This window comes from Protopterus annectens, chromosome 5.part0 (genome assembly GCF_019279795.1).
Source record: "Protopterus annectens isolate FY-2018-M chromosome 5.part0, PAN1.0, whole genome shotgun sequence".
Classification (NCBI taxonomy): domain Eukaryota; kingdom Metazoa; phylum Chordata; order Ceratodontiformes; family Protopteridae; genus Protopterus; species Protopterus annectens.
The window spans coordinates 137,635,064-137,650,718 of NC_056735.1; the positions used below are offsets into that span (position 1 = coordinate 137,635,064).

General features: G+C 43.6%; 1 protein-coding gene across 2 annotated transcripts in view; it reads right to left on the bottom strand.

Annotated features, from left to right (window-relative positions):
* The window catches only part of TMEM131 (transmembrane protein 131), a 3,850,119-nt gene that overhangs the window by 1,957,193 nt on the left and 1,877,271 nt on the right, over positions 1-15,655 (bottom strand). For both annotated transcript variants that reach the window (XM_044072169.1, XM_044072168.1), the window contains exon 5: positions 14,810-14,933. In XM_044072169.1, coding sequence (XP_043928104.1) covers positions 14,810-14,933 — 124 coding nt within the window. The remainder of the gene's footprint in view (positions 1-14,809; positions 14,934-15,655) is intronic.

Here is a 15,655-nt window from a genome sequence, read left to right on the forward strand (position 1 = left end):
AACTTGGAGGCTGCACCTGCAAAAATCTTTAACAGTTTGCATAGACTTAGCCTTGTCCTCCATTTTCTTCAAAACTGCTTCCACAGGCGAACCAAACAACACATCAGACTGTAAAGGAGCATCCAAAATCCTTGTCTTAACATGCTCAGCTAAATTCTGATCTCTCAACCAGGCGTGCCTACGAAGAACAGAACCAGTGGCAGCCACCCTGGAGGAGGCCTGCACAGCATCAAAACCACACTGCAAGGAATGTTTACCCACCTGTTCAGACACATGAACTAAATCCTGCAACTCTTTACACTCAATACCTTCGGCGAGAGCATCCACCTTAGATTTCAACTGTGAAAGAAGATAATTCTGATATTTTAACATGTGAAACTGGCAATTCAACGCCCTCATGGCTAAAGTGGAAGAAGTATACACTTTCTTTCCCCATCTATCCAAAGCCCTTGCCTCTTTATCAGGAGGGACAGGATTTTTAACAACTGAGGCCTTCACACCTTTAGGCCCCTGAGAGACAGTTTCCGGGTCTGCCCTAGGACTCTTAAAAAGATACTTATGAGCTTCAGGCACCCTATAATACCTATCCGGTTTAACTGGGGCAGGAGGCAAAGAATCAGGATTCAGGGAAGCCTCTGCAAACACATCTTCCACCACATTCAAGACAGGAGGTATAGCTAAAGGCCTATGCTGGGGTAAAAACAAGAATTCCCTAAGCCTTTTCCTGGAATCAGAGAAATCTTGACCTTCCCATTTAAAATGCTCCCTCATGGAATGCAGAGTCTCTGAAAATGAAAAATCCTCAGGAGGAGAAGCAGAAGGAGTAGAATCATCCACATCAGAATCAGAATAAGGAGGGTACTCCTGCAAGTCTTCAGCCGAAGACTCAAGCCTCCGAGCATTGCTCAAAACTCTCAAACTCAGGTTCCACCCTAGGCCTCTTATCAGGAGGGGGCATAGAACCCCTTATCATAGTAATCAAATCCTCTGCCATTTTAAGCATATGTTTCTTAGGCAAAGACCCTGAAGCACTAGGAGAAACCCCCACTGAAGCTAAACTTGGCCTGCCCCTCAAAGAAGCCTTGGAAACAGAAGGGGAGGCTCTAACCACCTTAGGAAGAGAGGGAAGAACAGCCACCTGAGAAGCCCCCTCAGCCTGGCCTACTTCCTGAGAGGATACATCCTGTAACAGTAAAGTCTCTCCCTGAGACTCCAAAGAAACACCTGGCAAAACCTCCGGCTCCACTGAGCCTTCTAAAGAACCGACGTCTGGGACTGTCGGTTCCTCCACTCTAGGCTTTGCTGCTTTATCTTTGCGCTTTTAGCGAAGCCGGTGCCGGAGCATCCGACGGCATTTTATAATTACAACGCTTCCCAAACACTAACCTGGCACAGTCTAACCTTCTCTTAATAGTGCGTTTGTTAAATCTAGCACAAGAGCGGCATCCAACAACGTCGTGCTCAGGCCCTAAACAAGGTATACACAAAGTATGGTAATCCCTATGAGGTATCTGTTTCCCACAAGAAATACAGTTATTCACTTTTTCTGACATCCGGTTAAATACTGAGGCAAGAAAAAACCAAAATATTCCCCAACGGGGTACTTAGCCAACTTTGATTCGGTCTGAAACTCTGACTTCAGAAACTTTCAGAACGCCAACCTGCACTCGCAAAATTGCTTCTGCATCGGACCATGCGGCAAAAAAGACTGAGGATATGACGTCGGTCATGCGCATTAGTACCCTGACGTACTGACGTCAGTCTAATGCGCCCTGACCGATGTCAGCCATATACTTTGGTATTCGGGCCGACTGGACAGCGGACTACCCAATAGTTAGGACTGCAGCAATGTGGAATGAAGAACATCTGGTTGTTCCTATAGAGCATACCTAGCTTTTGGTGGGTTTTCTTTATGTTTTGTTGTAAGTGGATATCAAATTTAAGGTGCTCGTCTATGGTGATGCCAAGGAGTTTTGCAGATGGGACCACTTCTATAGTAGAGTTGGTTTGGCTTAGGACTTTGAAAGCATTTTTGTCAAAAGTGAAAGCCTTGGAGGGAGGAAAAAGAAGAATTTTAGATTTATTAGAGTTGAGAGAGAGATGATTTTGGTGCATCCAGTTCTCAGTAGTGGAAAAAGCTATTTGGGTTTTTGTCAGTAGTTCAGGAAGGTTAGAGGCAGCACAGACTAAGGTAGAGTCATCAGCGTATTGGATAACTGTTGTGTCTGGGATGGCAGTGTGAAGGTTATTTATGAAGATGTTGAAAAGCATGGGTCCAAGGATGGACCCCTGGGGAACGCCAGTGGGTGTTGGTAAGAAGGAGGAGGTAGAGTTTTTTCCATCTGACAGCTTGAGATCTGTCTGATAGGTAGCTAGAGAACCAGGATAGAGTATCGGGGGAAAGATGTAGGTTGGCTAGATGAAAGAGAAGGTGTTTGTGAGAGATGGTGTCAAACGCTTTAGAAAGATCTAGCAGTACAGTGGAAACTAGTAATCCAGAATCCCTGGCTTGACTGACTGTTTCTAAGAAGGATAATAAGGCAGTAATGGTGCTGTGGCCAGGGCGAAAACCATGTTGGGTGGGTGTTAGGAGTTGATTCTGGGTTAAGAAAGGCATGAGTTGGTGGTGGACACATTTTCTAGAATTTTTGATAGAGGTGAGAGTAGGGCAATTGGGCGGAAGTTGGAGATATTAGTATTTCTGCCTCCTTTATGAAGAGGTAGAATGTAGGCTGAGCACCAAAGAATAGGCACGTACGATTCTTTTAGAGATCTGTTAATTATGATGCTGATAGGGAGAGCAATACCTTCAGCAGCACATTTGAGGAAGGAGGAGGGGATGTTGTCAGGGGCATTAGAGCATGGCTTTAGTTTGGATAAGAGCCTTTTTATAAACGTGGTAGAAACAGGTTTCAGCTGAAAATTGAAAGGGCAGTTAAAAGGGTTGTTAGGTGTAGAGGAAAGAGAGTTGGATGTATTATTGTTTGGAAAGGATTTAGTTAGCTTAGCTATAGATTCAGTGAAGAATTTGTTGAAGTGAGAGCTTAGTTCTGTGTCAGTTATACTAGGGTAAGGGCAGGGGTTACTCCTGGATCCTGGATGGAGAAGGGAGTTAACTGATTTCCAGAATTGTTTTGGGTTCTTACTATAGCTGGACTGGAGTTTATTGTAGTAGTTTTTTTGTCCAGGGCGATTAGTTTTTTTGCTTGGTTGCGGAGTTGGGTGTATTGGAGCAGGGATGAAGGCATTTTATTTTTCTGGTAGAGCTTCCAGGATTTGTCCCTTTGATGCATGATTTGTTTTGTTTCTTTGGATAGCCAAGGAGCAGAATTAGCTTTGACTCGTTTGTTTCTTGGTGGGACTAGGGAGTTAAGAGTACTTAGGAAGATAGAGTTAAATTGTTCTACAGCATTGTCTAGGGGAAGAGTATTTAGGATCTGCCAGTTAGTTTGTTTAAAAATGTTTGAGAAAATTGTGGGGTTGAAGTTGCTGAGATTACGGGTGTGGATGTAATGGTGTTGATATTGGGTGGAATTAGCTGAGAAAGGTATGAAAGCGGGGAGATGGTCACTAAAGGTGTCGGGGATAGTGCCAGAAAGAATTATTTTGTATGGATGAGAGACTAGGATCCAGTCAATGATGGATTCTGGGAAATGTTTTTTGTTAGGATGGGTGGTTGAGTGAATTACTTGGGTGAAGTTGTAGAGGTTAATGAATAGGGAGGGGGAAGATGAGCTGATTTTGTTCCAGTCAATGTTAACGTCACCTAGAATGTAGGTTTCAAATTTGATTTCTGTTGAGGCCCAGTAAAGAATATTTTCAAGGGTAGGGATGTTGTCACCTGGGGATATGTATAGGGAGATAATGCAGATGTTCTTATGTTTATTTAGTCCTAGGAGACTAGCTGTTAGTTCAGCATTTTTGAATTGTGGAGTTGGGATTTGTAAAGGGATTACAGAGAGGAGGTTAGAGAAGATTAGTGCAGAGCCTCCACCTTTTTTATTTAATCGGTCACTTCTGTGGATTTGGAAGCCAGGAGGTAAGATTTCAGAGTCAGCAATGTGGGGTTTTAGCCAGGTTTCAGAGATGGCTAAGATGTCAGGTTGGTTGTGGCAAATCCAAGCTTGTAGTTGGTGTATTTTGTTATTGAGGCTCTGAGCAATGATATTGAAGAACTTAAGGGAGTTAGGGGAGGAAGCGGTAGAAGAAGAGGGAGGGGGAATATAATTGTTTCCAGTGGGGGGAAGTAGAGGATGTGGGTGAGTTGTTAGTAATGAGGCGGGGGCCAGGGTTGGGATGGATATCTCCAGATAAGGCCAGGTCATTATTGGGAGTAACTCTAAGTCTTTTGGGTTTATGATGTATGACGCTATTTGGGCTAGCAGTAGTATAAGAGTGAATGTTTTTGTTTTTGTTATGGTGAAGTGTTTGGGATGGAAAAGGTACAGAGTTTTGGGAGGAATAAGAGCGGATGATATATGGTTGTAGTGGGTAGATAGAGATGATTGTAGGCAAGTACAAGGGATAGTTTGAGTAGATGGTAGGCATAGGGGTATTTTGTGAGAGTAAGAAGTAGCATAATAAAGAGGAATTAGTAGTGCAAGAAGTGAGGATGGGACACGGATAGTATGAAGGATTAAGGAGGGCATGTTCAGCATGAGGAAGTTGAAGAGATAAAGTGTAGTGGAAGTGTACAGGCAAAATTAGGGTGGAGAGCTTAGGAAATAGATGGGGTTGAAAATATTTGCAGGAGAGAGAAAGGGGGTATGTGTGGTGAGGAGAGAAGTATGATGGAGTAGGATGAGACAGAGTGGGAGGGGTAGTAAGAAAAAGACTAAGATTAGTTATTTGGAAAAGTGAAGTATGGTAGGGTGGGAGGAGTTAGAGTGGGAGGGGGTAATGAGGGAAGGACTCAATTAGTTAACTGGTATATGTGGGAGTGGTATGAGACGTATAAAAGTAGAGGTGCTGGGGGCGGGTGGGAAATGGGGGCAGGGTAGGGGAGCGGAGTGAGCCCGCAGGGCGAACGGAGCGGGAAGAGCCAAAGGAAGGAGAATGAGAGGAAAACAATCAGTAGATTATAAGAGTCAGAAGGTAAGTTTGCAGAGATATGTAGCAAGTTCATAGTTGCCGTATATCTGTATATTAAGTGGATTATTAAAAACTTCATTCTGCAGTTGGATGTGCTTTCCAAGTGCTCTTTTTCTCTGGTTTGAGAAGTTTGGTTCTGAGCACTTTGTTTCCTAGCTTTTGGTGGTTCTGCTAGCTGCACAAGTCCTGTGTCATCAAACAAGGCATTTTCTATATTACATATCTATCTATATCTAAATATATATATATATATATATATATATATATATATATATATATATATATATATATACACACACACACACACACATATATATATATACATATATATATATATATATATATATATATATATATATAATAGGGGGTAGCGGGAGGAATAGAATACTGCAACACGGAAGACTAGAAGAGAAGGACATCTATGGTTATGGGAAGATTTTACACAACTATTCTAAGTCCTTCTATCGGAGGTGGGTTCAAATTGTTTCATCATGGTGTGGGTGGGAGGAGAAATGGCATAGGAGTTATTCTGAAGGAACAGTATGCGAAGAGTGTTTTGGAGGTGAAAAGAGTGTCGGATAGAGTGATGTTTATGAAGCTGGAAATTGATGGTGTAATGATGAATGTTGTTAGTACATATGCTCCACAAGTTGGGTGTGCAATGGATGAGAAAGAAAAAAATTTTGGAGTGAATTAGATGAAGTGGTGATGACTGCACCCAAGGGTGAGAAAGTGATGATTGGAGCAGATTTCAATGGACATGTTGGTGAAGGGAACAGAGGGGATGAGGAAGTGATGGGTAGGTATGGTGCTAAACAAAGGAATGCAGAAGGTCAGATGGTAGTGGATTTTGCGAAAAGGATGGACATGGCTGTGGTGAATACGTATTTTAACAAGAGGGAGGAGCATAAGGTGACATACAAGAGTGGAAGAAGATGCACACAGGTGGATTATATCTTGTGTAGGAGGGCCAGTTTGAAGGAGATTGGAGACTGTAAAGTGGTGACCGGAGAAAGTGTAGTTAAGGCAGCAAAGGATGGTGGTTTGTAAGATGACGTTGGTGATCAAGAAGAGGAGGGGGAGTGTGAGGGCAACACCAAGGTTCAAATGGTGGAAATTGAAAAAGGGTAATTGTGAGGTGGAGTTCAGGGATGAGTTAAGACAGGGACTGGGTGACAGTGAAGAGTTAAAAATAGCTGGATAACTACAGCAGAGCTAGTAAGGGAGACGGCTAAAAAGGTGCTTGATATCACATCGGTACAGAGGAAGGACGACAAGGAGACATGGTGGTGGAATGAGGAAGTACAGAAAAGTATACAGGTAAAGAGGTTGGCAAAGAAGAAGTGGGATTGTCAGAGAGATGAAGAAAGTAGACAGGAGTATAAAGAGATGAGGTACATGGCAAAGAGAGAGGTGGTGAAGGCTAAGGATAAGGCATATGAAGTGTTGTATGAAAGGTTGGACACTAAGGAGGGAGAAAAAAAAGGACCTGTACCGATTGGCTAGACAGAGGGACCGAGCTAGGAAAGATATGCAGCAGGTAAAGGTGATAAAGGATAATGAGGGAAACATACTCACAAGCGAGGAGAATGTGTTGAGGAGATGGAAAGAGTACTTTGAGGGATTGATGAATGAAGAGAATGAGAGGGAGAGAAGGTTGGATGACGTAGGGATAGTGAATCATGAAGTACAATGGATTAGCAAGGAGGAAGTAAGGATAGCTTTGAAGAAAATGAAGAATGGAAAGGCTGTTGGCCCAGATGACATACCTGTGGAAGCATGGAGGTGTTTAGGTGAAATGGCAGTGGAGTTTTTAACCAGATTGTTTAATGAAATCTTAGAAAGTGAGAGGATGCCTGAGGAATGAAGAAAACGTGTTTTGGTACCGATTTTTAAGAATAAGGGTGATGTGCAGAGCTGTAGTAACTACAGAGGGATTAAACTGATCAGTCACAGCATGAAGTTATGGGAAAGAGTAGTGGAAGCTAGGTTAAGAAGGAACATGATGATTAGTGAACAGCAGTATGGTTTCATGCCGGGAAACAGCACTACAGATGCAATGTTTGCTCTGAGAGTGTTGATGGAGAAGTACAGAGAATGTCAGAAGGAGTTGCATTGTGTTTTTGTAGACTTAGAGAAAGCATATGACAGGGTGCCTACAGAGGAGTTGTGGTATTGTATGAGGAAGTCAGGAGTGTCACAGAAGTATGTAAGAGTGGTACAGGATGTGTACGAGGGTAGTGTGACAGCGGTGAGGTCTGTGGTGGGAGTGACGGATGCGTTTAAGGTGGAGGTGGGGTTACATAAGGATCAGCTCTGAGCCCTTTCTTATTTGCAATGGTGATGGACAGGTTGACAGACAAGATCAGACAGGAGTCCCCATGGACTATGATGTTTGCAGATGACATTGTGATCTGCAATGAGAGTAGGGAACAGGTGGAGGAGACCCTGAAGAGATGGAGATATGCTCTAGAGAGAAGAGGAATGAAGGTCAGCAGGACTAAGACAGAATATATGTGTGTGAATGAGAGGGAGAATAGAAGAATGGTGAGGATGCAAGGATAGAGGTGGCGAAGGTGGCTGAGTTTAAATACTTGGGGTCAATAGTTCAGAGTAACAGTGAGTGTGGAAGAGAGGTGAAGAAGAGAGTACAGGCAGGATGGAGTGTGTGGAGAAGAGTGTCAAGAGTGATTTGTGACAGACGAGTACCTGTAAGAGTAAAAGGGAAGGTCTACAAGAGGGTAGTGAGACCAGCTATGTTATATGGGTTGGAGACAGTGGCACTGACAAAAAGGCAGGAGTTTGAGCTGGATGTGGCAGAGTTAAAGATGTTAAGATTTGTACTGGGTGTGACGAGGGTGGACAGGATTAGGAATAAGTATATTAGAGGGTCAGCCCAGGTTGGAAGGTTTGGAGACAAAGCCAGAGAGGCAAGATTACGTTAGTTTGGACATGTGCTGAGGAGGGATGCTGAGTATATTGGAAAAAAGATGTTAAGGATGAAGCTACCAGGTAACAGGAAAAGAGGAAGGCCTAAGATAAGGTTTATGGATGTGGTGAGAGAGGACATGCAGGTGGTTGGTGTGACAGAGCAAGATGCAGAGGACAGGAAGAAAAGGAAACAGGTGATCAGCTGTGGTGACCCCTAACGGGAACAGCCGAAAGAAGATGATGATTCTATGTCCTTCTATTCCCATGTTGCAGTATTCACATAACCTTTGGGTGAGTGCCAAAGCTCAAACAGAGGAAGAGGGTGGTGGTATGGAACTGTTTTCCAAGAATCCATGCAGGACTGTCCTAGCAAACCCTGTTCTAGACCTGGAAATATGGTTCAGTTTGTAGTGTTTGGTTAAGGTATGGACAGATGTCCAGGTAGCTTCCTCTAGAATGTAAGTAGGGTCCACCCTTATGAAAAAGGCTCCAGATGAGGCCATGGCTCTAGTGGAGTGGGCTTTAATTTTTGAGGTTAGATGTTTGTCATGGCAGGTGTAACAAAAGGAGATGGCCTTGGAAATCCAGGCAGAAATAGTCTGTTTTGCCACCACTTTTCTTAGAGCTCTGGGGTGAAAGGAGACACACAATTGTTCTGATTTCCTAACGGACTTGGTCTTGTCAAGATATAATCTTAGTTATCTGTGAACATCATGGAAATGCAAGACTCTCTCACTGTCATTCTGGGGATGTGGAAAAAGGTGGGGAGGTGAATACATTTGTTCAGTGACAGCTCATTGACCACCTTAGGCATGAAGGATGGGTTGGTCCTTAGGGTCACTCTATCCTTGTGAAAGATTAGAAAAGGTGGGGTGGTCATGAGGGCCTGGAGCTCTAACATTCTCCTGGCTGATGTCAGGGCCACCAAAAGCACAGTCTTCCAAGTGCAGAATTTTAGGCTTTTGATGCTGGTTCAAAAGGAGCAACAGTGAGCTTCTCTAAAATGTAGTTCAAGTCCCATGGGGTTGGAACTGGCCTCCTGGGGGGTCTGAAGTGCAGTACGCCCTTAAAGAATAACTTCACTGGAAGTTAGGAGGCAAGAGGAGGGTCAAGAGGCAGATAAGCCGAAATAGCAGCTAGGTGGGCCTTAACAGAATAATATGCCAACCCTGCTTGGAACAATTCACACAGGTAGGACAGCACTAAAGGGATCTTTCCCTGAAATGTGTCTAGCTGTCTTTGGAGACACCAGATGGAGAATCTTTTCCATTTGGACAAAATCTCCTAGTATTGTGTTTCCTGGCCTCCTGTAGGATATTAAGAACATCCTCAGCGTAAAGGTGTCTGAAAGGAATCAAAACTCTCACCCACAGGGTTAGGTTCAGAGACTCCAAGTGGGGATGGGTTAGGGATCCCTTGTCCTGTGTGAAAAAGCCCACTCTGAGGTAATACGTGATGACTGCCCCTGGCTAAATGCAGAAGGAGGGGGAACCAATGCTGTCTTAGCCTCACCAACAAGATTTTAGGTTTGTCCTGTTGAATTTTTAACATGACTTTTTGTAAGAGTGGGAAGGGGGGGTGCATAGAGAAACAGTTCCTTCCATGAGATAGAAAAAGCATCTATTGCCCTCACTTGGGGGCTGGGTGCCTGGTACAAAAGAGTGGAAGTTGTCTGTCCAGAGGGGAGGCAAACAGATCTATTTGTGGCATACCCCACTTTGGACTATGTCCAGGAACACATCCCTGTGTAGCATCCATTCATGGGATTGTGGCATGGACCTGCTCAAGGTGTCTGCCTGTGTGTTCTGAGCGGAGGGAATACAGACTGCCTGCAGGGTGACTCCATGTTGGGCCGCCATTCCCTGGCCTGGAGTGCAAATCTGCATAGCAAGTAAGATTTTGCTCCTCCCTGTTTGTTCAAATACCAGAGAACTGCAGTGCTCTCTGTGAGAAACTTCAGGGGGCCTTGCTTCAGAATGTATTGGAAGGCCCTCAGAGCAAGAATGATGGCTCTCATTTCTCTGATGCTGAAGTGCTCCCACTTGAAGGGGCCTGCCCATGTGCCTTGCGCCTTCAAGCTGCCCATAGCAGCCCCCCAGCCCAGGTCTGAGCCATCTGTGTACATTTCCTGGACTGGGGTGAGGGGTTGTAATGGAAGTCCTGGGTTGAGAGAGACTTGATCCAACCACCAAAAGATCTCCTTCCTTAGTCATGGTAGGAAGGGAATGTTGTGGTCCAAGGGGTGGGGTGTGTTGGGTCCATGTGGACCTCAGGTACCACTGAAGTTTTCTCATGTGGGGGTCTTGCCAGTGGCAACGACTATAGTGTAGGCCATATGTCCTACGAGTCTAAAATACTGTCTTGCTGTCACAGCAGAGGCATGGAGGACAGACAGCAAGTACTGCTTCAGGCTTTCCACCTTTTGGGTTGGAAGGAATGCCCTTCATGGCATCTGTTCTTAATCTACACCCAGGAAAACTTGGTCCTGGGAGGGGTTTAGTTTGGACTTGGGGAAATTGATGTTGAATCCCGGAGACTGCAGGATAGAGATGACTTTTTGGAGATTGATGTGAAGGGAAGTGGAGCAACCGGCCTGGATCAGGAGGTTGTCCAGGTATGGAAAAATATGAATCCCTTGGACCCTGCAATAGGCTAGTACTGGAGCCAGACACTTGGTGAATACCCTTGGAGCAGTAGATAGTCCAAAGGGCAAAGTAGAGAAATGAAAATGCGAGGAACCTACAGAGAGTCATAACTACTTCCTGTAGTTGGACATTATGGAGATATGTAGATAGACACTTTGATGTCCAACGTAGCCAGAAATGCCTAAGGCATTAGCAGGGGGAAGAGAGTCTGGATTGTAAGCATGCAAAAAGTGGGTACTTGTAGAAAAAGGTTGAGTTGGGAGAGATCTAAGATGGGTCTCCATGGGCTATACTTCCTTGGGACTAGGAAAAGTCTGGAGTAAAAGCCTTTTCCCTTTTCTGACAGAGGGACAGATTGGATAGTCCCTTGAGAGAAGAGGCTAAGATTGTCTGGAAAAGGGGGAGCTGGTCCTTTGGTGGTTGTGGGATGCCTCTTAAGGAGGGAGGAAAAGACCCAAGTCATGACGTAACCCTTTTCTATAACAGACAAGACCCACTTGTCTGTGGTAATGCTTTGCCAGATGGGAAGACAATGAGAGAGTCTTTGGGATAGGGGAATGGAATCCATAGGAGGTGAAGGGGAAAGCAGGTAGTCACAGACAACCTGCCCTGTCCTGAAACTGAGGTTTTTGAACTGGGGACTGAGCAGGCCTGGAAGGAGGCTGCTGCTTCCTGGAGCTCTTTTTGCTCCTGGAATGAGGTGTAGGAGCCGAATGTTTGTGAAGAACGGTGTTTTGGTGGGATAATTCCTATGGAATTTAGGGACTGGAGACACAAACAAATGTTTTAAGTCTTGTAATTCCTTCCTCTTTTGCTGAAGAGTCAGATTTGTCCAGGGGTGCATCCAGAAGTTTAACCCTGACATCATCAGGTAGGGGTTGGAGTCTCAGGCAAGAATACCTTCTAAGCACAGAGGCAAAAGCTGCAGATCTGGCTGAGGCCTCTGCAGCATTATAGCTGCATCTGATCGAATGTCTTGTCACTTGAGAGGACAAGGAGATGAGGCTAGATATTTGAGCCTTAGAAGGTGAGTCTGGGAGATCAGCCAAAAGTTTAGAAACCTGGGACAAAAGGGCCACTGCATACTTAGACATGTGTGTCTGGTAGTTAACCACCCTAAAAGCCAAAGTGACAGAAGTGTATACTTTTTTGACAATGTGTTTCATGGTCTTACACTGTCCTTATCAGTGGGAAGGACAGAGGTGGAGAGAAGTAATCTGGAGGGTTTGTCTGCAGAGACTGAAACAGTGCCAGGGTCTGCAACAGGGTATTTAATCAAAAATTTGGCCCCTTCTGGGACCTTATAAAACCCGTCAGACCTTCTAAGGGCTGATGGTTGGAAATCAGGCTTTTTAGAGGCTGTACTGAAGGAATCCAAAAAGGCTGGTAAGAATGGAGGGATGGCAGAAGGTGAAGGGGTGTCCATTTTTAAGAGTTCATAATACCTCTTTTGAACCTTGGACATTTCAGAGGAATCCCATTTAAAAAACACTCTCATTTTAGAGATGGTTTCGCCAAAGGTGAGGTCCTCTGCTGGGGAGTCTGCCTCAACAGAGTCCGACTCAGGGAAGGCATACCCGACAGGGGAAGGCAACTGAAAGGCATAGGAAAGGCAGTCCGCTGATGAGGAATCTGAAGAGTTCTCAGCTTCAAGAGGAACAGGGTCTTCAGTCTGAGGACTAGGACAGATAACTGGAGGGGCAGCCAGAGGGGAATCAAGCAGAGAAGGCCTAAGGGCCATGAAGGCATTAAATAAGCTTTGAGAGAAAGCTTGCCAATCAGGCAGGCTTTCTGAAGGAGGAGACACATGTTTTGTATTTTGTTTCCTTTTTAAGGAAGAGGAATGCCTTAGGAGGGCCTAGGTTCAGACTGTTCTAAAGCAGTGAAAGGACTGCTCTGGATGTGTGTTGCGAACAGAGGTTCATCCTTGTCAGTACCAAACATCTGCAAAGCCTCCATGGACATGCTTTCAGCCCTAGATTCTGCGGCCTCACTAACAGTACCCACTATACATAACTCAGCTGGTAATGTACATTCCTCCTGGTGAATGCCAGCCACATGGGGAATGTTGGGTGGAGGAGGTGAAGCAGTATGTTCAGGCCTAGAAACTTTGGCCTTCTTTCTTGGTGGTTCGACGGTCTGACCGGATGGCCCTTCCATCTCCAGAGACAGATGTTTAAGACGCTGGTTTTCTAAGTAAATGTTTAGGGTGTGCAGATGGTTGCAAAGAGTCTTAGGAACGAAGGCCTGACAAACTGCGCAAGTTTTATGGTCGTGGTTGGGCCCTAGACAGAAAAGGCAGATGTCTTGGGAGTTCTTATGGGGGATCTGACGTCTGCACAGACACTTTCCTTTCCTAAATGACATGAACCTAAGCAGGCATGCAGTGATCAAAAAGAGAAGAAGAAAATGGCTCCAACAGGGTAATTATTTTATATTCGAAGATCCAACAGCAGAGATGACAGGAAGAGCTGACGTTCGACTGGCAGCAGAGAGGTTCTGAGGAAAGGTACAAGTAGACGTCACTTTTATGGCTTATGCACCCCATGGCCAAGGTCTGATGTCTCACGTACCTTGCAGTGACTAAAGCTTTTGTATACTGGCCAGACGTTTGGGTAGCTAAGCAGAGGATAACCCAAAGGTTATGAATAATGCAACATGGGAATAGAAGGACATCCAACTGGATGAACCTGCAGAAAGCCTGCACCTTGACAGTTAGCAAAGGAGATGACAATAGCTTACAATGCCAAAAGCTTTTGAAAGTTTGAGAAACAGCACCAATCAAACATCCTAAATTAAGTCTATATTAGAAAAAAATGAATGAAAGACAGAAAGAAGGTCTCTATGCTATGCTCCACATCAAAAACCTGTGATGGTACATACAAGGTAGGTGGTGGGAGACATGTTTTAGAAGCTCAACATAAGCACAAACTATTAGGTTAGGTTTGTTTAAAATTATTTCACTTGTAACAAATGATATCCCCATTTTCATACTACAGCCACTGCATCATATGATTTGGAGCTTACAAGAACATGTGCAAGAGAAACTACTGGGACAAGTAAATAAAATAAATGCCATAAGTACCTGATGTGTAGGGGAATAATTATAAATATAAAATCAAATTATAGGCAACAATAGGGGCATCAATCTATATATCAGTGGGATCTAATTATGGTTGGTTGGACAAACTAGTGTATACCAAGCATGTATATTGCATTACCATGAATTCTATATTCCTATCAAACACATATGTATTACAATATCAACATCTGGCACAGAAAACGATCTTGCTCCTCCAGTTTGTTCATTCTCTGATACTTATTTTATTTAATTCAGTGTGGCAAGGGAGACCAAGCCTATTCTGGTGCTCAGTGGCTCCAAAGGCAGAGAAATTAAATCTGCATAGGGAGTCAGTCTATCATGTGATGCATAAAGGCATGCATACATATAGACACACACAATCCCTCACACTTGGCACCCACACCCTACAGGTAATTTAGGGAAATGGCAATTCATCTATACCAGGTCTTTGGGATGTGGAAACAAACCTGATAAACTTGTCGAAAACTACACAAACCTACAAAGGACATGATAAATCCACAAACAGCGCTCCCCAGCTGGGAACCAAACTGAAGAACCAAACACCGTGAAGCTGCAGTCTCAACAGCTGTACAATGCATCACACAACCCTCAATGTTCTCAAATGGAAATTGAAAAATACAGCAATTCCTTGCTGGCTGATTTCAGAAGATGAAAAGGGTGGAAACAATTTCCTTCAGACAGCAAGGCCTTTACTAGAAAAAATATACATGTCGGTAGCAACTAGCCAAAATACTGTAAATCAAAGTGAAAAGACTGTTCTGAACTAGCACATACACAATACAAACAGACTGTCTATTATATCACACAGAGTTAGAGACATAATTCATGGCACTTGTTATACTGAATCTATATACACATTAGCACATAATGAAATTAAATTAAAATATAAGACACACTACTGATTGCTTTTAATGAGACATGCAGCTTATATTAATAGCAAATAAGATGTTTTCACTTGTGTAATATAGTCTGCTGTAACACAACACTTTTAATAATAAAAGTGCTAAACTTAAAAAAACAGCATGTTTAAGTGACTCACCCCATTTTGAAAAAATGATGCATGAAAATGTGATGTTGTTGCTGATATTGATAATAAAATAATTGTTTCTTCTGAACTAGGATTATGTAAGTAAACTTTTTCCATTTTTGGCATCCCAACAGGCCTGCAAGGGAAAAAAAACAGAAAAAAATCCTCCAATAAATTTCCATAATAAAATAATAGTTACATTGTTTAAGTTTGTGCAAACAGTAGAAACTGTTCATTAAAAGAAAGTGCAGAAAAGCTTAGCACTGCTGTTTGATAATAAAGGTTAAGATACCTTAATAAACTAGACTATATCCTACTATACCAACTCTGTACTGTGAATGACTCATCTTTGTGGAATAAACAATTAGCCTGAATTCACTGCTAACTTAAATTTTCAGTGTTCAATCCTCAGATGTCACATAAGGGATATCAACATTTGATGACGTCTGCAATTAAGCTTCCCTAAAACAACCATCTGCAGTATTTTAAACTTGAAAAGCTCCTTTCACTGGGGGTGTGTGGGGGACCATAAGGATTACTACCTTAGACAATGTTCTGATCTTGATATGCTGTCACAATGCACAAAGTACATCTTACCTATTGGGAAAGGGGAATTGCTATTGTACAAGACATCACATCATCACTATAAATATTTCTACAACCATCTACTTAAGAAGAATACAGTGCACAACAGATAGTGCTGTCACCTCACAGCAAGAGGTTCTCATGTTCGATTCTCAGCTGAGATACCTTCTGTGCAGAGTCTGCATGTTCTCCCTGTGTTCGCATGGGTTTCCTCTGGGTGCTCCAGTTTCCTCCCACATTCCAAAGACATGCATTACACGGACTGGACACACT